This window comes from Salvelinus sp. IW2-2015, linkage group LG5, assembly GCF_002910315.2.
Source record: "Salvelinus sp. IW2-2015 linkage group LG5, ASM291031v2, whole genome shotgun sequence".
Classification (NCBI taxonomy): domain Eukaryota; kingdom Metazoa; phylum Chordata; class Actinopteri; order Salmoniformes; family Salmonidae; genus Salvelinus; species Salvelinus sp. IW2-2015.
The window spans coordinates 31,460,518-31,486,066 of record NC_036844.1 but is presented as its reverse complement, the minus strand read 5'-3'; the positions used below and the strand labels follow the sequence as shown (position 1 = coordinate 31,486,066).

Below are 25,549 nucleotides of genomic sequence, written 5' to 3'. Positions count from 1 at the left end.
ATTTACATTGACCCTTTTTGTACCTACTTCTTTTACTCATCACATTTTATTTCAGTTTTGAATATGTTTTAGATTTGCAAAAATGTATGGGGTATTGTGTGTAGATTGATGAGGGATTTAATCCATTTTAGAATAAGGCTCTTGCGTAACAAAATGTGGAAAGAGTCAAGTGGTCTCAATACTTTCCGAATGCACTGTATCAACCTCAATTACCTCGTACCCATGCTCATCAACTCTGTACTGGTACCCTTTATATATAGCTAAGTTATCGTTACACATTGTGTATCTATTAATACTTGTCATTTATTACGTGTTATTGCTTTTATATTATTTCTTTCTGCGTTGTTGGGAACGGACCATAAGTAAGCATTTCACTGTTAGTCCACACCTGTTTTTACCAAGCATGGGACCAATAACATTTGATAAAATGTTATTTTATTTCATGGAGAGGGCAGGTGTTCGGCAGAGGGGAGCGAAGGACACTGTGTTGTCCCTGTTGAGGACACCGGTACATAGCAGGCGGGAGGCGGGGGCGAAAAAGTCTGTTAATAGTTTTATTGAATCTTTTGACCAACAGGAATCACCACATGCAGGAATGCCCCGAATGGCAGGCCACAATAACACACTATTGGATTAGGGGGGAAGAGACTTTAAGGACACTGCCGACCTGCATAACAACCAACATCGAGCATTAGCCAGACCTTAACCAAGCTCCTAACCCGTGGCAGGTAGCCTAGCGGTTAAGAGCCCTGGGCCAGTAACTGAAAGGTCTCTCGTTTTAATCCCTGAGTCGACTAGTTGAAAATAATATTTTGATGTGCCCTTGAGTAAGGAACTTAACCCTAATTGCTACTGTAAATCGCTCTGGATAAGCATGTCTGCTAAATAGCCTAAAATGGGACCCTAATTTTATAAAATTCTGAAATGAAATATCGGTTTGCAGGTCACGAGTGTCCATATAGCATTTTCCAATTAGGGGACTAGGTTAGTTTAATGATGATGATGCTACACCCGAAAACCATTTGGGGGACGGTACAAGATGGCTATGTGAGTGGTCGCATTAAACAGAGCTCCTGAAAACCTTTTGTTTTTAAACAAGCCCAAATTTGATTTGATAACCTGGGAAAATAAAACCTCCCTGTAGGTTTTTCAAATACAACCAGCAGATGGTGCAATTGGTTAAAGCAATTTGTTACGCTGTGACGTGAGGGACCTTGAGGAGTGATGCCTCCATAAAGCTGCCTCCACTGATTTCAGTACAGTGTATATTTGGGAAACAGCAGGTGCCTACTTGCTATCAGAGTTTTCCACCAAAGTAAGTACAGGAAAGCTTTACCGCATACAGAAGACTGAATAATCCTACTGCACAATAGTCCATTGTTTGTATTTCAAATGTACCATTATTGTTTTTTAAATTGAATAATTTTGGGGCTTAACCTATTGATATCATTTTTCTAATCTGATGTGACTAAATCAGATCAATTGCAAATATGGTGAAAAAAAAGCTTAATTTACAGGCCTAGGTGTTTGACCACCAGAGTGTGCTATTTACTTAGATTTGGAAGTGGGTTATTGTATTGATATTGGCATTTCTGAAGACGACAACTGTAGACTTATCTTATTCTATGTGTTGTTGTGTTTTGGAATCAAGTGTTTTTTGTTGGTTAGTTTGGTTTTTAGAAAGCGATAGAGAGGTTATACAGGAGTAGTAGAGTGGAGGGGGATGAAGCGGACCAATCGTCTGAGGGCTATGGTTTTATGGGAGGAGGAGCTGTGTAGTCGGGGGAGGAGCTGTGTAGTCGGGGGAGGAGCTGTGTAGTCGAGGGAGGAACTGTGTAGTCGGGGGAGGAACTGTGTAGTCGGGGGAGGAACTGTGTAGTCGGGGGAGGAACTGTGTAGTCGGGGAGGAATCTGGTGTAGTTCGGGGGAGGAACTGGTGTAGTCGCGGGGGGGAAAGGGGAAAAAAAAAAACCTTTTTTGTTTTTTTTTTTTTTTTTTGGGTAGTGCGGGAGGAACTGTGTAGTCGGGGAGGAACTGTGTAGTCGCGGGAGGAACTGTGTAGTCGCGGGTAGGAACTGTGTAGTCGCGGGAGGAACTGTGTAGTCGCGGGAGGACTGTGTAGTCGCGGGAGGAACTGTGTAGTTCGGGGAGGAACTGTGTAGTCGTGGGAGGAACAGGGGGTGTGTAGTTGCGCGGGAGGAACTGTGTAGTCGGGGGAAGGAACTGTGTAGTCGGGGGAGGAACTGTGTAGTCGCGGGAGGACTGGTACGTTCGCAGGAGGAACTGTGTAGTCGCGGAGGAAACTGTGTAGTCGTGGGGCTAGGAACTGTGTAGTCGGGGAGGAACTGTGTAGTCGGGGGAGGAACTGTGTAGTCGGGGAGAACTGTGTAGTCGGGGAAGGAACTGTGTAGTCGCGGGAGGAACTGTGTAGTCGCGGGGAGGAACTGTGTAGTCGCGGGAGGAACTGTGTAGTCAGGGGAGGAACTGTGTTAGTCAGGGGAAGAGGAGTGCTAGCTTTAGGTAAAAAAGAAAAGAGGCTGAGTTTGAGAAGGAGAAATGTGAGGAGTAAAATCACAATGTGCAATTAAATTTTTTGAAAAATATACATTTTTAATAACTTTCCAATTGGTTGGGCAATAGAAACATGGTTTTCAAACAGCAGCTTGTTTTGATTTCTCTCTCTCTGTCTGCCCTAACAGGATGCTGTTACTACTTTTACAGCTGAGGGTAACTGAGCTCTGTTTCCTGACTTTCTTTTTTCACCAAGATCATTGTGTGTGTGTGTGTGTGTGTGTGTGTGGTGTTGTGTGTGTGTGTGTGTGTGTGTGTGTGTGTGTGTGGTGTGGTGTGTGTGTGTGGTGTGTGTGTGTGTGGTGTGTGTGTGTGTGTGTGTGGTGTGTGTGTGTGTGTGTGTGTGTGTGTTACGCGGAGAGAGAGTGAGAGACAGTTCATGGAATGCTGTGATGTCATCAGCTCAGTCATACACAAAGGCAAGGAGGAGGACACACAAGCACACCTCGCTCGAATAGTTACTCTGCTGTGGAGCATCTGCACCCCACTGTGAGTACATCCTACTTAAATAACACATCCGTTCTCTCACACATTCTGCTGAATTGTCTATTACAGAATCCATCTCCTTTTCTGTCATTTTTTTCCCCCCACTAAGCGTTGAGTAGAAAGAAACCAATGTGTTTGCCAGCAGTGACAGTTCTCAGTTCTCCGGCTACCTTTGGTCTCCCTCCAAGTGTTGCTTGTGCTGTTTCATTCTTACTATGACCACCATGCCTAGTGAAGTACATTCAGCCCCTCTGCTACAACAGCGTTCTGCTCATGCTGTCCTGGGATGTGACCTTGTAGTTTGGTTACAGCCCAGTAACGGCCATGTTAAAATGGAGCAGCTGTCTCTTGGGAGTTTGAAAAAAAGGAAGGGGGGTTGGAAAGGGATGTGTGTGAAGGAGGAGGAAAAACCCCACCCATTCCTTTGGAATCAGTTCCCATCCAGAGTCAGACACACTCTCAGAGCCCTGCCATGGCTTGAGTGAGGAAACCAGGGTTTGATGGAGGGGAAAATAGATTACTGAGATTACTAAGAAATGAAAAAAAAGACAGTAAGTAGTGACATCTTAAGAGGAGAACAGATAAAGAAAACCAAGGCAAGAAAAACTGTCTAGGATAACTAAAGACAGCAGTAGGATTAGCATACAGTAGGGACTAGGCAGTGGCAATCATCTGCAGTGCAGACAGATGTGATGTAACATTTTCCCTGAAGCAGAGTCTCCCAGTGATGGCTGCCTGACGAGGGCTGACGTGTGTGTGTCGAGGGAGGAGGAAGTGTCGGCTCAGAGGACGACAGAGGAAGTAGTCTTTAGCTTGTGTGTGTGTGTGTGTGTGTGTGTGTGTGTGTGTGTGTGTGTGTGTGTTTGTGACAGACGAGGCCCGATCTTCTTCTTCTCCTCATGAGGCTCGTTTAGAAACCAACTCATCTTCAGGAAACTGTTGGCTTAAGGAGTCAGGACGGTACCCCTCCACTTCCAGCCCACCACCGCCGCCACCATGCTGCAGCAGATTTTAAAGGACATGTACATTGACCCAGATGTGTTGGAGGCCCTAAATGAGGACCAGAAGAAGACCCTGTTCCTGAAGATGAGAGAGGAGCAGGTGCGGCGCTGGACAGAACGTGAGGAGAAAGAAGCGGACCACAGGCCAAAGTCAAAGACAGGTACCAACTCCTCTCACTCACTGTCCTCTACCTTTTCTACTACATCTTCACATACTGGGGCTGACAGGAGCCATAGTACCTATGTGCCAGAAAGTATCATTACCTGCTTATGAAATAAGCCTACAAACATGTTCCATTGAAACCTACCCGCCTGGTCTTTCTGAAGCCAGGTACATTAGACAAGTCTTAGATATGTTGGTGTATTTTCTGCTGTGGATTAACCAATAGGGAGCTGCCATGTAAAGTTGAGCTGAAAGTGTGTGGTTTACCTCTGAGAGACATCCTGTGATGATGTGTCTACTGAAAACGTTGTCAGTATCAACTGCTGATTTTGCAGGCCCTCTGTGTGGGTGTCTGCCTGCAAGGTTATACAATTTGTTTCAATGAGATGGCATTACCTGTTTATATTATGCTAAGCAGGCCTGAGAGTAGGTAATGGCTAAAAAGGCTACTTGTGTCTTTTGTCAAATGACTACCTGCAGTTACCAGGGTTACCATTTACTGTCACAATAGGGACACTGGAGGATATGAGGAAGTAGCCCTGCCTCGTGTAGCATCACCGGGGTGAGAGAAAGGAGGAGGTCTTCAACTCGGGTTTCTAGTCACTTCCAGTAAACTATGTCTGAAAGAGTAGTCCTACTGCCAGACCAGGATGTGGCTCTGCTATCTCGTTTGAGGAAATTACATACTTACAGCTGACTCACCCACAATTGATTAAATCGTTGGTTCAATAATCAATTGTTTTTAAAGGGGCCTTATCAGTGAACACAAAGCCCATCTTAGTGTAAGACAACAAACATCCGAAACAGGTGCCATGCAGATCTGATACTCAACAACAACAACAGAGCAGAATGTCTAATCAGAATATGTCTTATGTCTGATTATGTCTGATTGTGTGTGTGTGTACAGGGCTTTGCTTTAGATTATTTTGTTCCCAGTGAAGGGAGAGGCCTGATGTCTGGAATGTGTGTGTGTCCGGAAAAAAAAGATAACAGAACAGAGGAACATGCGATGGACAGAAATAGTGCCAGCTAGTGTTTCACAGAGAGTAGACTGTTATTTTCTATGTTATAGAGGAACTAAACTGTTCTGCTATTGTGTATATCAGCTGCAATAAAGGGGTCATTACGCACACCGCTACAAACGCAGGCAGGCTGTAATTCTATTCTGTAATTCTATCCTTCTATCCTGAAAATCTTGCCCGTCTGCATTTTCTCGGTTGCAAGTAGCCAGTCCCTGAGTGAGGAATTTGTGTCGTAATGATGACTCGGTTCACAATGTGCTTTACCTTGACATTCCACAGAAGGAATCTGAGATCACAAGACAAATCACAGAGCTTCTCAATATATATATATATGAGAGAGAGAAAAAGGGGATGTGTGACCGCACTGGTTTCCTCCCCCTAAGGCTGGCCTGCTTTAAGTCTGCGTGTCAGAGTCTATGATGGCTGGCTGTAGGTCACTGTAGCACATGTCAGTTTTTGCATTCATTCTGCTTGACGTGTGAATAGGATCAGGGGAAGTCTGGATTTGGCTGCAATAGACATTTGACAACAAAGCACTGATTATCGAGCGTCTGAATGTCAGACGGGGAGGAGGGAGAACAGAGGCCTCTATATCGGCTAACGACCAGGGCAGCTATTACTACAAGTCAACGGTCCCCTGATACACACTGGGTCGTTCCATGTCATTTCAGCAAGTCACCATCTCAGAATGTTCTGAAATCATTTCTATAGAAACAGATAAGATTAGCATTCCTGCAACATATATATTTTTTAAATATAATTTGATCACTGCTGTGTACACACACACACCCTGATACACAGTGCAGTGTTACACACACCACTGGAACATAGGGTTAGAGACGTCATTGTAGCATATGTTGTAGCCACAGTTGTTGCAGACCTAGTTTGGTTGTTGTTGGTGTGAAGCAGAAGAAAATATGGGCCTGTTAAAGCGCAGGACCCGGGTGTCTGTGCAAAGCAGGAAGTGACTCCAGGCCCACTGGTCCATGCCTTCCAACAATGAAGTGTGAGCAGAGTAGGAAGCCTGCAGGAGGCATAAGGCCATGTGGTTTAGTGTTATTAATCTGTTCAGTTATATTTAGGTCATTTAGTTTGGGGTGTATGTAATTAGTGTGTTGCTGAATGTTTGTCCCTACATTTCTGTAGCATGTGTACATGCGTCATTTGTAACATGTAGGCTATACAACTGGTATGACAGCTTTGCACTACATGTTTTGGTGTGTTAGTACCCCTACGTGTTCGCCACTATGTGTTCACCACTATGTGTTCCTGTGTGTGTTGTCCATTCCGAGCACAGAACGTGACAGACTGGTGACGTTTGCTAGTGGCAGATGATAGAATGTAGTGCAGGTCGGGCCACCTTATTGCCACAGTAACTAAACCTGTCCTTCCATGAAAGTACCACAGTATACCGGTTACTGTACTGTATGTACTACATGGGAAATGACACTGTTCGCTTTTCAATCTGTTCAATATGTGGAGGAATATGATTGAGGCCTGGCGTTTATGAGGGTCTTTAGAGAGGGGTGTGGTTAGAGTCAAGGGGTGAAGTAACAGGAGTATTGTGACAAGGACATGGTTCCAAGAGTCAAGAGGGACACACCTCTTACCAGTTTGACAAGTGTGAAGTCATATCCCAAGTCCCACATGCTATTCATGTAAATGCGTGTTGAGAAAATGGTCTGGTTTCAAATAAAATACAATGAAATAAAATGTCATGGTATTTGTCACATGCACCGAATACAACAGGTGTAGACTTTACTGTGAAATACTTACGAGCCCTTAACCAACAATGCTGAGTTAAGAAGTATGAACAAGAAATGTAAAATGAAATAGTAAAACAATAAAATAATGGGACTATATACAAGGAGTACGGGTACTGAGTCAATGTGCAGGGGTACGAGGTAGTAGAGGTAATTGAGGTAATATGTACATGTAGTTCAGGACTTGTCGTCGGGGTTTGCCCCAGGTGGAATGCGGTGCCGTTGCCACAGGATGGGCTGGCAGAACCAGTTAACTGGTAGTCTGCTCTGGAAGGGTGCCTCTCCTTGTTTTCAACCCAAACCCTCAGATTCAGAAAACGTTTGTCAATGAGCCAATACATTTTTGCAGCAATCACAATATATACAGTACATACGAAAAACACATATTTATAAACAACATGAGAACAGCAAAGGGTATTTACAGTCAAGTAGGCTGAATAAGTGCCTCTACTGGTCCTCGACTCTGCGTGTCTGTGTGTGTGTGCTGCTTTATTCCCATGAAGGAACATTTCTCAGCTTTTACCCAATGTTGCCATGTCATGCTATTTAAGGATGTGGTGACTTTTCTATTTTTTCCCCATCTCTTCCACTGCTGTCCATAAAAGGAGCCCAGCATTGTCTGTTTACCACAGAAACATAAATATTACAAATTATTGATTTTACTAGTTTGGCAAGAATGTCTGTTTTCTGTTACTTCCAGTAATATCTCCAGTGTGTTTTTGTCTCCTGTAGCCAACAGTAAGAAAGTGAGCTGGTTGCTGGGCAGGGACGGAGATGTGGCGGTCATGACGATTGGAGAGGTGGACGAGCTGAAGACCTCCAAACTCATCTGCACTGGGCCTGCGGAAAGAAGAGCACCACCAAGCCTGCAAAATAACACACTGTACGGACACCTCAGCACCACAAGCAGGGATTTTACCTACAGTTCTGTGGAGCTGTGATAATGGTATCAAATTGAGTGAGAGGTTAGTTTTTGAGTTTGACATTTTCGATCATTCCTTTTATGTTTTTCCTGTCTGGTCCTGCCTGGTCCTGTCTGGTCCTGCCTGGTCCTGCCTGGTCCTGTCTGTATCTGCAGCCACCAGACAACCTCCCTGAAGAGCAACCTGGTAAACAGACCAGCCTCAGATCCTGTCAGAACTCGGAGAGAGGATCTGCCTCCCAAAACACAGTCAGGGATACAACTCAATTTAAAGGTGAGTGTGTGTGTGTGTTGTGGTGGGTGGTGTGTGTGTGTGTGTGTGTGTGTGTTGTGTTTGTGTTGTGTGTGTGTGTGTGTGTGTGTGTGTGTGTGTGTGTGTGGAGGTGACCTTCTCTGTTGCTGTCATATATCTTGGGCACAGCTGAGGGCCAGTGAGAGCACGTTCTCCAGGGAGAGTCATCGCTCAGTGGCAAATAAATCACACTAGCTCTCCCTCTCCGGACTCTCTATTATCCCTCATCTCTTTTTCCCTTTACTCTCCCTTATTGCCTTCACAAACAGCAAAGACCCTCTCCCTTGATCTTCTCTTTCCAACTCAACCACGATCCCTATCCGTCCTTTCAATCACATTCCTCTCCTCTCTCTATCTCGCCTCTATCCCGTCCCTTTCCATCACCAATCCTCCTTCTCTTCTCTCCCTCTATCCGCCCCCATCACACGCCCCCCCCCCAGCCTGCTCTTCATCACATCCATCACTCTCTTCTCTCCCATTCCTGTCCCAATCACATCTCTCTCTTCTCTCCTCTATCCCGTCCGTTCAATACCATCCTCCTCTCTTCTCTCCCTCTATCCCGTCCTTTCAATTACATCCTCCTTTTCTCCCCTATCCTGTCCTTCAATTCATCCTCCTCTCTTCTCTCCCTCTATCCCGTCCTTTCAATAACATCCTCCTCTCTTCTCCCCTCATCCTGTTCCTTCAATCAATCTCTCCTTCTCTCCCTTATCCTGTCTTTCAATCTCATCCTCTCTTCTCTCCCTCTATCCCGTCCTTTCAATCCATCCTCTCTTCTTTTTTCCTCTATCTGTCCTTCAATTACATCCTCCCTTCTCTCTCCCTCTATCGTCCTTTCAATTCACATCCTCCTCTCTTCTCTCTCTCATATCCTGTCCTTTCAATCACATCTCTCTCTTCTCTCTCCCTCTATCCTGTCCTTTCAATCACATCCTCTCTTCTCTCCTCTATCCCGTCCTTTCATCACATCTCTCTCTTCTCTCCTCTATCCTGTCCTTTCAAATCCATCCTCCTCTCTTCTCTCCCTCTATCCCGTCCTTTCATCACATCTCCTCTCTTCTTCTCCCTCTATCCGTCTTTCAATCAATCCTCCTCTCTTCCTCCCTCTATCCCGTCTTTCAATCACATCCTCTCTCTTCTTCTCCCTCATTCCGTCCTTTCAATCACATCCTCCTCTCTTCTCTCCCTCTATCCGTCCTTTCAATCACATCCTCCTCTCTTCTCTCCTCTATCCCGTTGTACGGCGTTCCTTCTCTCTTCATACGAAGAGGGGAGTAGTGATCGAACCAAGGCGCAGCAGGTTGTGAATACATAATGATTTATTAAATAAACAAAACAGACAAAGCACGAAAACGAACTATACTTGTTAAACTAACAAAATAACAAAACGATGTAGACAGACCTGAACAAACGAACTTACAAATACACGGGGCACGCTGACACAGGAACAGACTACATAAACGCACGAACAACCGAAACATTCCCGTATGGTGTAACATCGACACAGACACAGAGACAACCACCCACAACGAACACTGTGAAACAAACCTACCTAAATATGACTCTCAATTAGAGGAACGCCAACACTGCCTCTAATTGAGAGCCATACCAGCAACCCTATAAACCAACCATAGAACAGACAACATAGAATGCCCACCCAAACTCACGTCCTGACAACTAAAACAACAACTAACAGAATAGTGGATGACAACCCGTCCTTCATCACTATCTCTCTCTTCTCTCCTCATCCGCCTTTCAATCACATCCTCCTCTTTCTCTCCCTCTATCCCGTCCTTCAATCACATCCTCCTCTTCTCTCCCTCTATCCCGTCCTTTCATCACATCCTCCTCTTCTCTCGCCTCTCATCTGTCCTTTCAATACAGCATCCTCCTCTCTTCTCCCTCTACTCCGTCTTTCAATACAATCCTCCCTCTTCTCTCCTCATCCATCTTTTCAATCACATCCTCCTCTCTTCTCCCTCATATCCGTCCTTTCAATACTCCTCTCTTCTCTCCTCTATTCGTCTTTCTCACCATCCTCCTCTCTTCTCTCCCTCTATCTGTCTTTCAATCACATCCTCCTCTCTTCTCTCCCTCTATCCTGTCCTTCAATCACATTCTTCTCTCCCTCTATCCCGTCCTCTTCAATCATTCATCTCTCTTCTCCTCCCCTATCACTGTCCTTCAATCACATCCTCCTCTCTTCTCTTCCCTCAATCCTGTCCTTTCCTTCTCTTCCACTTTTTTGTCCAATTCCTTGTCAATCTATCTCTCTCGCTGTCTCGCTCCTGTCTCGCTCTTGCTCTCTCTCTTGCTCTCTCTTGTTTGGTCTCGCTTGTTGTCCTTCGTGTCCTGTCCGTCGTCCCGTCTGCGTCTGTGTATCTCTCTGTCTCTCTCTGTGTCTCTGTCTGTGAGTCATAAAGTGTGTATGTGCCAATTATCAATGTATAAATTAGTGTTTTAATTAAGTGTGTAGGGGGTAAGAGTGATTTGTTTATTTTGTGGAAGTGAACCCTGCATATTTTAAATTGAGAAGTGTAGGTTGTCACATGTATTGGCATAAGTGTGTGTGAAGGGGGGTGTTGTTGTGGATGTGGGGGGGGTTACACTCGTTTTCACGCTATTTTAAAAGAGGGAGAAGGATTTTCTGCGTTGTCATGGCAACCCTGTGCACATAGGCTATGTGCGAGCCAGGTGGACACTGTCTCACTGCCCCTGATCTCCATTCTGTAGGCACATATTGACATGATCCTCACTCTGGTAGAGCACATATTGACCATGATCCCACTCTGTAGAGGCACAGTATTGACCATGATCCTCCATCTGTAGGAGCACAGTATGACCATGTCCTCCACTCTGTAGAGCAACAGTATTGACCATGATCCTCCACTCGTAGAGCACAATATTGACCATGATCCTCCACTCTGTAGGGCACAATATTGACCATGATTCCTCCACTCTGTAGGGCACAATATTGACCATGATTCCTCACTCTGTAGAGCACATATTGACCATGATCCTCCACTCTGTAGAGACAACTATTGACATGATCCTCCTCGTAGGCACAATTTGACCATGATCTCCACTCTGTAGGCACATATTGACCTGCATCCTCCACTCTGTAGGGCACAAATTTGACCATGATCCTCCACTCTGTAGAGCACAGTATTGACCATGATCCTCCACTTGCTGTAGAGCACAATATTGACCATGATCCTCCCTCTGCTAGAGCACAGTATTGCCATGGATCTCACTCTGTAGAGCACAGTATTGACCATGATCCTCCACTCTGTAGAGCACAGTATTGACCATGATCCTCCACTCTGTAGAGCACAGTATTGACCACTCAGATGTGGCTCCTTACAGGCACCCACGGCTGGTCCTTCAAACATAAATTCACAAATGTTTATATACTGAACAAAAATATAAATGCAACATGTAACAATTTCAAAGATTTTACTGAGTTACAGTTCATATAAAGAAATCAGTCTATAATATAAAAACAAACCATTAGGCCGTGATCAGGGACTTCACATGCCTGGGAATACAGATATACATCTGTTGGTCACAGATATATAAAACAAGAGAAGAAGGTAGTTGTGTGGATCAGAAAACCAGTCAGTATCTGGTGTGACCACCACATCACTCATGCAGCGCGACACATCTCCTTCACATAGAGTTGATCAGGCTGTTGATTGTGGCCTGTGGAATGTTGTCCCACTCCTCTTCAATGTCTGTGAGAAGTTGCTGGATATTGGCGGGAACTGGAGCACGCTGTCATACATTTAGATCCAGAGCATATCAAACATGATCAATGGGTGACATGTCTGGTGAGTATGCTGGACATGGAAGAACTGGGACATTTTCAGCTTCCAGGTCCTTGCGATATGGGGCCGTGCATTATCATGCTGAAACATGAGGTGATGGTTGCGGATGAATGGCACAACAATGGGCCTCAGGATCTTGTCACGGTATGTCTGTGCATTCAAATTGCCGTCGATAAAATGCAATTGTGTTCGTTGTCCATATTTTATGCCTGCCCATACCATAACCCCACCACCACCATGGGGCACTCTGTTAACAACGTTGACACCAACAAACCACTCGCCCACAAGACGCCATACACATCGTCTGCGGTTGTGAGGCTGGTTGGACTTAATGACAAATTCTCAAAAACGATGTTGGAGGTGGCTTATGGTAGAGAAATAACATTTATATTCTATGGCACCAGCTCTGGTGGACATTCCTGCAGTCAGTATGCCAACTGCACACTCCCTCAAAACATGAGACATCTGTGGCATTGTGTTGTGTGACAAAACTGAACATTTTTGAATGGCCTTTTATTGTCCACAGCACAAGGTGCACCTGTGTAATGATCATGCTGTTTTAATGATTGTCTTGGCAAAGGAGAAATGCTCGCTAACAGGGATGTAAACAAATTTGTGCACATTTTTGAGAATGTTTTGGGGCATATGTACTATTTCTGGGATCTGTTATTTCAGCTCATGAAACATGGGACCAACACTTTACATGTTGCGTATATATATTTGTTCTGTGTAGAATAGTCTGAATAAGCACATAAGAAATTAATCTAAATTAAATATGCCTATGTGGTCTTCAGTGTGCTTACATTTATCTAAGTTAGTAAGTATGAATAATGATTCAAAAAATGTCAAACACCTAGCAGGTTCTTGTCAGAAAATGTAAAGTGTGTTTTGAATCTGTCAGCTCAACTGACATGTTCCTGCTTTTCCAACAGGAGAACAGTGAGGAAGTGAGGACATTGCCCCCTCTACAGGTATGTTTGTGTACTGCACGTTACTGTCTGTGTCGTGGCTCTCTCTGTAATGCCTGTGTTTGTGTGTTCAACCCACAGGTGGCAGTGAGTGAGCAGCAGCCACCTGCAGCAGTGGAAAAAGTAAGTATTATAACGGATTCCTGAGTTTGGGTTCGTCTTATAGGGTTTGTCTTATACTATTACATTATGAGGGCATTTGTTTTTATGATGAACTTGTTTTTAAAGTTAGATATACTAGTGTGGTACCTCTTATGTTGATTGCATAAAAATACATGCTACATTAATTTAACACAGAGTTAAAGGGCCAATCTGCAGTTCAATAACAAGGCGGTCATTCCACCACTTGTTTTAGTAAACAGCTGAGTGATGGGGCTTGAGAAATATAACCACAAATTCATAGACAGAGCTATGGATACAAGGACTGACCATCCATGATATCAAAATTAGAGTTTTAGTCATGTTTTGAGGCTATAAAGTGTTGGTTTACAATAGATTTACTTTGTTTACAAACATTGGAGTAAAATAAGCTTATATCTTGGGTTCCGACAGATTAAAAAATATATATATATATTGTCACACACCGGATAGGTGCAGTGAAATGTGTTGTTTTTACAGGGTCAGCCATAGTAGGCATTTATATGTTATATTCTTCAAGAATATCATTCATTTAGAAGTCCAAAAATGTATGTTGCAACTGCAGATTGCCCCTTTAAGGTATAACGCTATGCACAGTGTCTGAGTAAGGTTGAGTTAGTGCCTGGAAAGGTCATTTTATTGTCACTTCCTGAACAGCGATAATGATATCATCTGTGACATACGATCAATTGTCATGTAAACAACAACAGGAAAGCACAATGTTAAACTCCTAGTATTTCTGGACAGGTATGGGGTTGAGAAAGTAACACATTACGGGCTACAGGTAGCCTAGTGGTTAGAGCATTGCCCAAGCCGACAAGGTGAAAAATCTGTTGATGTGCCCTTGAGCAAGGCACTTTAATCTAATTTGCTCCAGGGGTGAGGTACTACTATGGCTGACCCTGTAAAACTGTACATGTACAGTATGTGACAATAAATAAAAAGTAGTGGCAGGTTACAGCTTAAAAAGCTATCACACATTGCTTCTGGACAGTGACACCTCTCTTTCCTGTCTCTTTAACTTCTCTCTCCTGTCTCTCTAACCTCTCTCTCCTGTCTCTCTAACCTTTCTCTCCTGTCTCTCTAACCCCTCTCTCCTGTCTCTCTAACCCCTCTCTCCTGTCTCTCTAACCCCTCTCTCCTGTCTCTCTAACCTCTCTCTCTTGTCTCTCTAACCTCTCTCTCCTGTCTCTCTAACCTCTCTCTCCTGTCTCTCTAACTTCTCTCNCTTCTCTCTCCTGTCTCTCTAACCTCTCTAACCCCTCTCTCCTGTCTCTCTAACCCCTCTCTCCTGTCTCTCTAACCTCTCTCTCCTGTCTGTCTGTTCCAGCCGTGCCTGGCCTTGCCGTCTCACCCCTCTTTCTCTGTCTGTTTGGGGGAGCAGCTGAACTGTAGCGGCCCTCCAGTAGGTCCGTCATCACTCTCTACTTCAGGCTGCAATGGGACTGGGGAAAGGGGGTCTTTTGATTGTGGTTGCGTGTGTGTGTGTGTCGTGTGTGTGTGTGTGTGTGTGTGTGTGTGTAAGAGGAACTTACACACACTCCCCTGGAGCAGATGGTTATTAAACTTGATCAGGGAACTGAAACACCAGAGACGAGGAGTGCGTCAGTCACAGATGGATGAGATTGTGGGATTGTCTCCTGAGGTTTGGGCAGGGGAGCTCTCCTTTCCTTTCCTCTCTTCTCCTAATGCAGCCAAGCCGAACTGCAGGACAAAACTCTCCCTCTATCACTTCATCCTTACCCAAGACTCATCGCAAACATGCCACTGCACGCCTCTGCCCAACCAATGGCAATGTCCCAATGCACAACCCCACACTTTCATTTCATCTGATTGGACTAAGAGACAGAGATTCTATGTTTTAACAAATTATTTGTTTTGTAGAATTCAGGTTGTCAATCTTAACCGTACAAATAGCTCAGTGACTCAAGACGTCTGGCAGTGGTTATTTGTGGTTGATATTTGTTTGTGAGATCAGGAGAGGGGACTGATTTGGTACTGCTGATGTAGTTGTATTTGGTGCTGCTGCTACAGTGGGGGGGGAGAAACAATATTGAAGTATTCAATTTGGGTGTAATGTGATGTTGTCACTGTATATGTACTGGAAGCATTCCATCAAACCTTCCAGTAACATAAAGACATTTGCTTCAGGTAGAAGAAATGTTATATATAAAATGATGCATATGAATCTGACTGTTCTTTCCTGTTCCCCCAGCAGGCTGAGTTGGAGCAGGATGTAGAAGTAGATGATCCACAGGAAAATCCAGTCCTCCTGGCCTACAGACCTCACCCCAGAGCTGGCCCTTCCAACCTGAGGCTGGGTACCACACTGTCCTTTATCCCCAAGACCATCACACCGTCCTCTGTACCAAGCTCCACTCCATCCCCTGTCCCCACTGTCACACTGCCTCATGTCCCCACTGTCACACTGCCTCATGTCCCCACTGTCACACCGTCTCATGTCCCCAAGACCATAACCCCTGTCCCTACCATCACACCGTTTTCTGTCCCCAAAACCATCACACCATCTGCTTTCCATAGCATCATAACACCATCCACTGTAACCAACAGTGTCATACCGTCTCCTGTCCCCAGCAGCAGTGTCATACCGTCTCCTGTCCCCAGCAGCAGTGTCATACTGCCTCCTGTCCCCAGCAGCAGTGTCATACTGCCTCCTGTCCCCAGCAGCAGTGTCATACTGCCTCCTGTCCCCAGCAGCAGTGTCATACTGCCTCCTGTCCCCAGCAGCAGTGTCATACTGCCTCCTGTCCCCAGTAGTAATGCCATCAGAGATGCTCTAGAAAAGAGCACTGCCAAATCACACACTTCAGAGAAGACCGTCACACTGTCCCCTGTCCCTAGTCCCATCACACTGTCCCTTGTCCCTAGCCCCATCACACTGTCCTCTGTCCCAAGCAGTGTCAAAACGTCCCCTGTCCCCAGTGTCTCACGCTCCCCTGTCCCCAGTGTCTCACCCTCCCCTGTCCCCAGTACCACTCGGTCCCCTGTCCCCAGTACCACTCGGTCCCCTGTCCCTAGCATCTATACACCGTCCCCTTTCCACAGGACCGTCACTCCATCCCCTGTGGCTAGCAGCACGGCCATAAGAGAAGCTCTGAAGAAGAGCACCGCCAAAACACATGCTGCAGAGAAGACCACCGTCACACCGCTGTCCGTTTCAACCAGACTCCACCCCCAGGAGACGCCCAGCAGCAGAGGTAAGATAGTAGAGCAGCATGGGTGATTGAGTCCCCTCACATTACAACACTGAGCTGAATATATTGAGATTGTTGTGAATGATTATGGTGGGAGAAACAGATTCTGGCCTCAGAATCCGGAAGCATGTAGACACCAGGGCACCTGCACAGTTTTACTTCACACTTTCACACAATGTTAATGAAGTCATGACAGGCAGTTCTCTTCCCTGCCACCTGGGGGCTATGTGAGAATGATTATCTGTCTTTGAAGCACTTTCACCTGGTGTGTTGTATAATGGACAGTTCATGGTTCTGCTGCAGACCCCTTCAGTGTAGGTTAGTGAGGTGGGTTTATTTTCCCAGCCCAGTGTCCTAGCCAATCACTGCCTCAGCCCACTGGAGTCTTTATGAACTGGCAGACCTAAAGCAGGCCAGCCTAAGGGGGAGGAAACCAGTGTGACTGTGATTGTGTTATGGTCACACATCCCCTCCTCTCTTTCTCCCTCTCCAACATGTCTCTCTCTCTCTCTCTCTCTCTCTCTGTAGTTTTCCACAGTCCCTATAACATGACTTGTATCAGTGTATGATTGTGATTAGATATCTTACGTCTCTGACCCTCACATATAGTTTTCATGGCTTTGCCCTTGTAGCTTAACTATGTTCATTTGGCCTCCCCTTTTCCATAGAAATCCCCAGTATCTTAGGTTGTCTAGTTTTCCCTAACTGTCAAATATTAGGAGTGAGTTTAGTGTCAGTCTAATTAGCAGTGTTTGGACCATGTTTCTCTAGCTGATCAGGAAAAGGCTGGTGGTTTTGATAAGCTGCCCGCATCCCTGGCCCAGTTCACAAACCAGACCGACAGACATGAGCTAGACCAGCACCACCCAGTGGAAGACTGATCACACTGCAGCCAGTCCTCCACCGGAGTTAGTAGGAACAAAAGTCAGCCTCTATAGTCTCCCCCGGCTGGATATATACTAACCTTACAACGAGGTGAATGATTGTGTTTATTTGTCTTGGCTGAGGTACCTGTAATTCAGGTAATTCAGTACTTACCAGCATTTGTAAATTGAGTATGGCTCGCTTTGAAAGGCTGGTCATGGGTCACATCAACACCATTTTCCCAGAAACCTTAGACCCACTCCAATCTGCATACCGCCCCAACAGATCCACAGATGATTCAATCTCTATTGCACTCCACACTGCCCTTTCACACCTGGACAAAAGGAACACTTATGTGAAAATGCTATTCATTGACTACAGCTCAGCGTTCAATACCATAGTGCCCTCAAAGCTCATCAATAAGCTAAGGACCCTGGGACTAAACACCTCCCTCTGCAACTGGATCCTGAACTTCCTGACGGGCCGCCCCCAGGTGGTAAGGGTAGGTAACAACATATCCGCCACGCTGATCCTCAACACAGGGGCCCCTCAGGGGTGCGTGCTCAGCCCCCTCCAGTACTCTCTGTTCACTCATGACTGCACGGCCAGGCACGACTCCAACAACATCATTAAATTTGCCAATGACACAACAGTGGTAGGCCTGATCACCGACAACAACGAGACAGCCTATAGGGAGGAGGTCAGAGACCTGGCCGTGTGGTGCCAGGACAACAACCTCTCCCTCAACGTGATCAAGACAAAGGAGATGATTGTGGACTACAGGAAAAGGAGGACTGAGCATGCATCCATTCTCAGCGACGGGGCTGCAGTGGAGAAGATTGAGAGCTTCAAGTTCCTTGGTGTTCACATCACCAACAAACTAACATGGTCCAAGCACACCAAGACAGTTGTGAAGCGTGCACGACAAATCCTATTCCCCCTCAGGAGAATGAAAATATTTGGCATGGGTCCTCAGAAGGTTCTACAGCTGCACCATCGAGAGCATCCTGACTGGTTGCATCACTGCCTGGTATGGCAACTGCTCGGCCTCCGACCACAAGGCACTACAGAGGGTAGTGCGAATGGCCCAGAACATCACTGGGGCCATTCGAGCTTCCTGCCATCCAGGACCTCTATACCAGGCGGTGTCAGAGGAAGGTCCTAAAAATTGTCAAAGACTCCTGCCACCCTAGTCTTAGACTGTTCTCTCTGCTACCACACAGGAAGCGGTACTGGAGCGCCAAGTCTAGGTCCAAGAGGCTTCTAAACAGCTTCTACCCCCAAGCCATAAGACTCCTGAACATCTAGTCAAATGGCTGCACAGACTATTTGCATTGCCCCCCCTCTCCACACCACTCTCTCTTGTCATCTATGCATAGTCACTTTAATAACTCTACCTACATTTACAGCTGAAGTCAGAAGTTTACATACACCTTAGCCAAATACATTTAAACTCAGTTTTTCACAATTCCTGACATTTAATCCTAGTAAAAATACCCTGTCTTAAGTCAGTTAGGATCACCACTTTTTTTAAGAATGTGAAATGTCAGAATAATAGTAGAGTGAGGGATTTATTTCAGCTTTTATTTCTTTCATCGCATTCCCAGTGGGTCAGAAGTTTACATACACTCAATTAGTATTTGGGTGCATTGCCTTTAAATTGTTTAACTTGGGTCAAACATTTCGTGTAAACTTCCACAAGCTTCCCACAGTAAGTTTGGTGAATTTTGGCCCACTCATCCTGACAGAGCTGGTGTAACTGAGTCAGGTTTGTAGGCCTCCTTGCTCGCACACACTTTCTCAGTTCTGTCCACACATTTTCTATAGGATTGAGGTCAGGGCTTTATCATGGCCACTCCAATACCTTGACTTTGTTGTCCTTAAGCCATTTTGCCACAACTTTGGAAGTATGTTTGGGGTCATTGTCCATTTGGAAGACCCATTTGCGACCAAGCTTTAACTTCCTGACTGATGTCTTGAGATGTTGCTTCAATATCTCCACATAACTTTCCTGCCTCATGATGCCATCTATTTTGTGAAGTGCACCAGTCCCTCCTGCAGCAAAGCACCCCCACAACATGATGCTGCCACCCCTGTGCTTCACGGTTGGGATGGTGTTCTTCGGCTTGCAAGCCTCCCCCTTTTTCCTCCAAACATAACGATGGTCATTATGGCCAAACAGTTCTATTTTTGTTTCATCAGACCAAAGGTAATTTCTCCAAAAAGTACGATCTTTGTCCCCATGTGCAGTTGCTAACCGTAGTCTGGATTTTTTATTGCGGTTTTGGAGCAGTGGCTTCTTCCTTGCTGAGCAACCTTTCAGGTTATATCGATATAGGACTCATTTTACTGGGGATGTAGATCATTTTGTACCTGTTTCCTCCAGCATCTTCACAATGTCCTTTGCTGTTGTTCTGGGATTGATTTTCAGTTTTCGCACCAAAGTACGTTCATCTCTAGGAGACAGAACGCTTCTCCTTCCTGAGCGGTATGATGGCTGTTTGTCCCATGGTGTTTATACTTGCGTACTATTGTTTGTACAGATGAACATGGTACCTTCAGGCATTTGGAAATTGAATCGGAATTGTGGAGGTCTACAATTTTTTTCTTCTGAGGTCTTGGCTGATTTCTTTTGATTTTCCCATGATGTCAAGCAAAGAGGCACTGAGTTTGAAGGTATGCCTTGAAATACATCCACAGGTACACCTCCAATTGACTCAAATTATTTAAATTAGCCTATCAGAAGCTTCTAAAGCCATGACATCATTTTCTGGAACTTTCCAAGCTGTTTAAAGGCACAGTCAACTTAGTGTATGTAAACTTCTGACCCACTGGAATTGTGGTACAGTGAAATAGAAGTGAAATAATCTGTCTGTAAACAATTGTTGGAAACATTATTTGTGTCATGCACACAATAGATGTCCTAACCGACTTGCCAAAACTATAGTTTGTTAACAAGAAATTTGTGGAGGGGTTGAAAAACGAATATTATTGACTCCAACCTAAGTGTATGTAAACTTCCGACTACAACTGTACATACTACCTCAACCAACCGATACATGCACATTGACTCTGTACCGGCACCCCCCTGTATACTGTATATATATATATTTGTTTTTACTGCTGCTCTTTAACTACTTGTTACTTTCATCTCTTATTCTTATCCGCATTTCTTTGGAACTGCACTGTTGGTTAGGGGCTTGTAAGTAAGATTTTCACTAAGGTCTACCTGTTGTACTCGGCGCAAGTGACTATAACAATTTGATTTAATAATTATCTGTACAAAACAGTTATATATATAAGTATAAAAATACTTACTTGATATGTTTTCCAGTTTCTTGAAATACTTTGCAAAGCAACTTATTTCTATGTATTTTGTATTTATTATGGATCGCCATTAACTGCTGCCAAGGCACCAGCTTCTCTTCCTGGGGTCCGGACAAAGGCAGTTATAAATGTATTGTAATGTTTTTAAAATTGTATAGCAGATTTCACAACACACTGTGTGCCCTCAGGCCCCTACTCCACTACCAAATAACTACAACACAAAATCCATGTGTACGTATGAGAGCATATGTTACCGTGTGTATGTGTCTGTGCTAATGTTTGTGTTGCTTCACAGTCCCCACTGTTCCATGAGGTGTAGTTTTTTAAATCTGATTCTACTGCTGGCATCAGTTACCTGATGTGGAATAGAGTTCCATGTAGTCATGGCTCTATGTAGTACTGTGCACCTCCCATAGTCTGTTCTGGATTTGGAGACTGTTAAGAGACCTCTGGTGGCATGTCTTGTGTGGTATGCATGGGTGTCTGAGCTGTGTGCTAACTGCAGCTCTTTGTTAAGTGTTGCAGTCATTTCAGTCACTGTGGTAGCTGACGTGTATAGGGTTGAGTCATCCGCATACAAAGACACACTGGCTTTACTCAAAGACAGAGTGGCATGTCGTTAGTAAAGATTGAAAAAAGTAAGGGGCCTAGACAGCTGCCCTGGGGAATTCCTGATTCTACCTGGATTATGTTGGAGAGTCTTCCATTTAAGAACACCCTCTGTGTTCTGGTAGACGGGTAACTCTTTATCCACAGTATAGCAGGGGGTGTATAGCCATAACACATGTTTTTCCAGCAGCAGACAAAAGGCAAAAGGCCTCCTGCGGGAACAGGGGCTGAGATTACAAATAAATATATTGGACGAAACACACACCACAACACTATATAAAGAGAGACCTAAGACAACAACATAGCATGGCAGCAACACATGACAACACAGCATGGTAGCAACACCACATGACAACAACATGGTAGCAACACAACATGTTAGCAGCACAAAACATGGTACAAACATTATTGGGCACAGACAACAGCACAAAGGCAAGATGGTAGAAACAGCAATACATCACGCAAAGCAGCCACAACTGTCAGATATAGTTTCCCATGAGTATGGTAGTTGCTCTAATCACCTACTATGAAGCTCTGCTGTGCCCAGATATTTGTGTTCAAAATACACTTTTGTGGTAGAGTTTCTGTTACTGACATCCACCCAAATGGGTTATAAGATTGGTGAAATCCTTTTTTAAGCTGCATGAACATACAGGCTTAAAATTAAAGCCATGGACTTTAAGTTGGAAGCATTTGTGGAAAGCCCTACATGGGAGATGCTAGCTAAATGTACAAAGGCGAATCTGCGTGTCATTTCAAAGCATTATTACATCAAGGTGGCACCTGGCGATCCAAACGCAGTAGTCAAAGAGTTGATTGGTACTGCTTTGGTGGAGGAGGAAATCCTTCCGGAGAGGGAGGTTGATGAAAAGGGTCCTACGGGTGGTAGAGTACACCCCATAGACGTGCCACTGAGAGAGGTAGAACTAAAGGCAAAATTGAAGCAAAATAAATGGGCCTGAGCACAGGGAAAGACATCAGGAACGTGAGCATGCGATTCGCCTACAAGAGATACAGTGCCTTCGGAAAGTATTCAGACCACTTGACTTTTATACATTTTGTTACGTTACAGCCTTATTCTAAAATTGATTAAATTACTTTTTTCCTCATCAATCTACACACAATACCCCATAATGACAAAGCAAAAGCAGGTTTAGAAATGTTTGCTAATTTATTAAAAATATAAAACAGAAATACCTTATTTACATAAGAATTCAAGACCCTGTACTATGTACTTTGCTGAAGCACCTTTGGCAGCGATTACAGCCTTGAGTCTTGTGTATGACGCTAGATTATTATAATTTTTTTAATCAATTTTAGAACAAGGCTGTAACGTAGCAAAATGTGGAAACAGTCAAGGGGTCTGAATACTTTCCGAATGCATTGTAGATCTGGAAACACTCCAAGTCACGGTCAGGCCATCCTGCACCCGTAACAGAGTTTGATCTTGGTCGGAACAGCCGGCTTGTACTGCCTCTCAATGGAAAAGAGGTGGATGTCTATTTTACTCTGTTTGAGCGAATTGCCACATCCCTAAAATGTCTGGGAGATATTTGGTCACTGCTCCTCCGAAGTGTTCTTGTGAAAAAAAACTCAGAAAGTGTGCGGCGCTTTATCTCTTGACCAGAGTTCCGATTATGACACTGTTAAAGCTGCTATCCTTCAGGCTATCCTTCGGGCTTACGAGTTGGTCCCAGAGGCATTCAGACAACAGTTCTGTAAATTACAAAAGACAATCACCGAGCATGTTGAATTTGAAGGGAACAAGCATGGCTTTTTGATCGGTGGTGTGGTTCTCAAGAGGTCATGGACCTTGAGGATTTAAAGACACTCATAATTCTCAAGCAGTTAAGAAATTCCCTTCAAGAAAGGGTCGAAACCTACATTTATGAGCACAAGGATCTCACTCTTGAGAAAGCTGCAGTTCTTGCAGATTAGTTAGTGTTCAAACTACCTTTACATACAAAACTTCCATTAGTTATCCCTACGCAAAAATAAATCCAGAGAAGTCACCTCCTACTGCAAGGTTTCAGTCCATTTCTATAGTGCCCAAAGATAAAGATCGTCAGAAAACTGAGTTTTCGTATCCGCCAGTTAGTCATTACTACCATGAGAAAGGACACATTGTCTCTGTGTCCTAAGTTGAAGCCAAAAAATGAGAGAGAAAAAGCAGTTTCTTCTTGTGGGAGCACTCCAGCCCATTAAGTCTCTGGTTGGGAGCAGTGTATCTCCTAAACAAGATTTTAGATCAGATGAACCCTTTGTTTCAAACGGGTTTGTGTCTCTGCAGAGTGGCGATGCTGTTAAGCAGCCAGTGAGAATCCTTCATTTTGGAGGGTGTTTTGCCTTTGTCTGACACTTCAGCAACTGGCTACAGTGTGTTAGTACAAGCATGGAGATAAGTTGCATGGAAGTTCCTTTGTATAATATAGAACTCAAGTCTGATCTTTTTTCTGGTTCCGTTGAAGCCTAGCCTACCGATGAAGGGGGTCTCATTAATTTTGGGAAACAATTTGGCTGGAGGGAAGGTCGTGCATAATCCTGTCGTTTTGTAAGGAACCCAGAGAAGAGGAATTATGTTATCAGAAAAGTACCCTAGAGTGTTCCCAACACGTGCTGTTACACGTGCTTTGCCTAAGAAAGTCGCCAGGATCAAGTCTAGTGTTGAGGAGGATGTCAGCAATCTCACCATGGTCGAGCTGTCTGAGACGTTTATGGGCGATCCTGATTTTGCTAAACCTGGGTTGACCTCTCCTTTGAAAACCCGAAAGATGTGTGAGTTTGTAGTACCGCTGAAGGAAGAGAGGGTCCCTAAAGTGGAAACTTCGATGTCTAGGATGCAGCTGATTGCGGAACAGTTTAAAGATGTTTCCCTCTCCCCTGTTTTTGCTGAGATGCGTCCAGAGGAGGTGTTTGATAAAGTTTGTGTGGGTTAGTTTGACAGAGATGGTGTTCTCGCGCCACTTCTGGCCAAGACGATTGGCCCAGTGTATCTCAAATTGTCGTTCCGGTTACGCTCCAACTAGAGATACTGAGGTAGGCTCACGATAGTAGTATGGCAGGCCATCTTAGTAGTATGGCAGGCCAACCCCAGCTCTTTGTTAATTCCGCCTTCTGTTTGAGTTCCATTCTTGCTGGGGAACATAAAAAAACTGAAATGGTCTATTCATTCCTTTTCCAATTTAGTAGACACTTATCCAGAGCAACTTACAGAAGTTTGCATACATTTTTTACACTTTATTTTACTGGTCCCCTGTGGGAATTGAACCCACAACCCTAGCATTGCGAAGCACCATGCTCTACCAACTGGGCTACATCATCACAAACCACTTGATGTCTCAATGTACTCAGTTACTGTGTTGTGCATTGTTTTTCTTTATGGTGATGGTACATCTAGGTATCAACCTAGATGACCAGCCTATGTACAATACAGCAACGTACATTTACAGATGCTGCCACCACCATGCTTCACTGTGGGGATGGTGTTCTCGGAGTGATGAGCGGTGTTGGATTTGCGCCAGACATAGCATTTTGCTTGATGGCCAAATAGCTACATGTTTATCTCATCTAACCAGAGTACCTTCTTCCATATGTTTGGGGGAGTCTCCCACATGCCTTTTGGCGAAACACCAAACGTTTTTCCTGGACACTCTTCCGTAAAGCCCAGCTCTGTGGAGTGTACGGCTTAAAGTAGTCCTATGGACAGATACTCCAATCTCCGCTGTGGAGCTTTGCAGCTCCTTCAGGGTTATCTTTGGTCTCTTTGTTGCCTCTCTGATTAATGCCCTCCTTGCCTGGTCTGTGAGTTTTGGTGGGCGGCCCTCTCTTGGCAGGTTTGTTGTGGTACCATATTCTAATGGATTTAATTGTGCTGGGTGGATGTTCAAAGTTTCAGATATTTTTTTATAACCCAACCCTGATCTGTACTTCTCCAGAACTTTGTCCCTGACCTGTTTGGAGAGCTCCTTGGTCTTCGTGGTGCTGCTTGCTTGGTGGTGCCCCTTGCTTAGTGGTGTTGCAGACTTGGGGGCCTTTCAGAACAGGTGTATATATACTGAGATCATGTGACACTTAGATTGCACACAGGTGGACTTTATTTAACTAATGATGTGACTTCTGAAGGTAATTGGCTGCACCAGATCTTATTTAGGGGCTTCATAGCAGAGGGGGTGAATATATATGCACCCACCACTTTTCCTTATTCTTTTTTAGAATTTTATGAAACACTATTTTTTCATTTCACTTCACCCCCTTTGCTTTTTTGTGTATGTCCATTACATGAAATCCAATTAAAAATCAATTTAAATTACAGATTGTAATGCAACAAAATAGGAAAAATGCCAAGGGGGTGAATACTTTTGCAAGGCACTAAGTGGTTTGT

At 44.6% G+C, this 25,549-nt stretch overlaps 1 protein-coding gene and 1 long non-coding RNA gene across 2 annotated transcripts in view; both read left to right on the top strand.

Annotated features, from left to right (window-relative positions):
- Positions 1 to 25,549, top strand: part of LOC139027782 (uncharacterized) — a 663,342-nt gene that overhangs the window by 616,694 nt on the left and 21,099 nt on the right. The window lies entirely within an intron of this gene.
- LOC111964333 (uncharacterized) overlaps positions 2,935 to 25,549 on the top strand; it is a 43,714-nt gene continuing 21,099 nt past the window's right edge. Inside the window, exons 1-6 of the mRNA XM_023988197.2 lie at positions 2,935 to 4,219; positions 7,739 to 7,889; positions 8,085 to 8,202; positions 12,980 to 13,018; positions 13,097 to 13,138; positions 15,369 to 16,371. Coding sequence (XP_023843965.1) covers positions 4,054 to 4,219; positions 7,739 to 7,889; positions 8,085 to 8,202; positions 12,980 to 13,018; positions 13,097 to 13,138; positions 15,369 to 16,371 — 1,519 coding nt within the window. The 5' untranslated portion in view covers positions 2,935 to 4,053. The remainder of the gene's footprint in view (positions 4,220 to 7,738; positions 7,890 to 8,084; positions 8,203 to 12,979; positions 13,019 to 13,096; positions 13,139 to 15,368; positions 16,372 to 25,549) is intronic.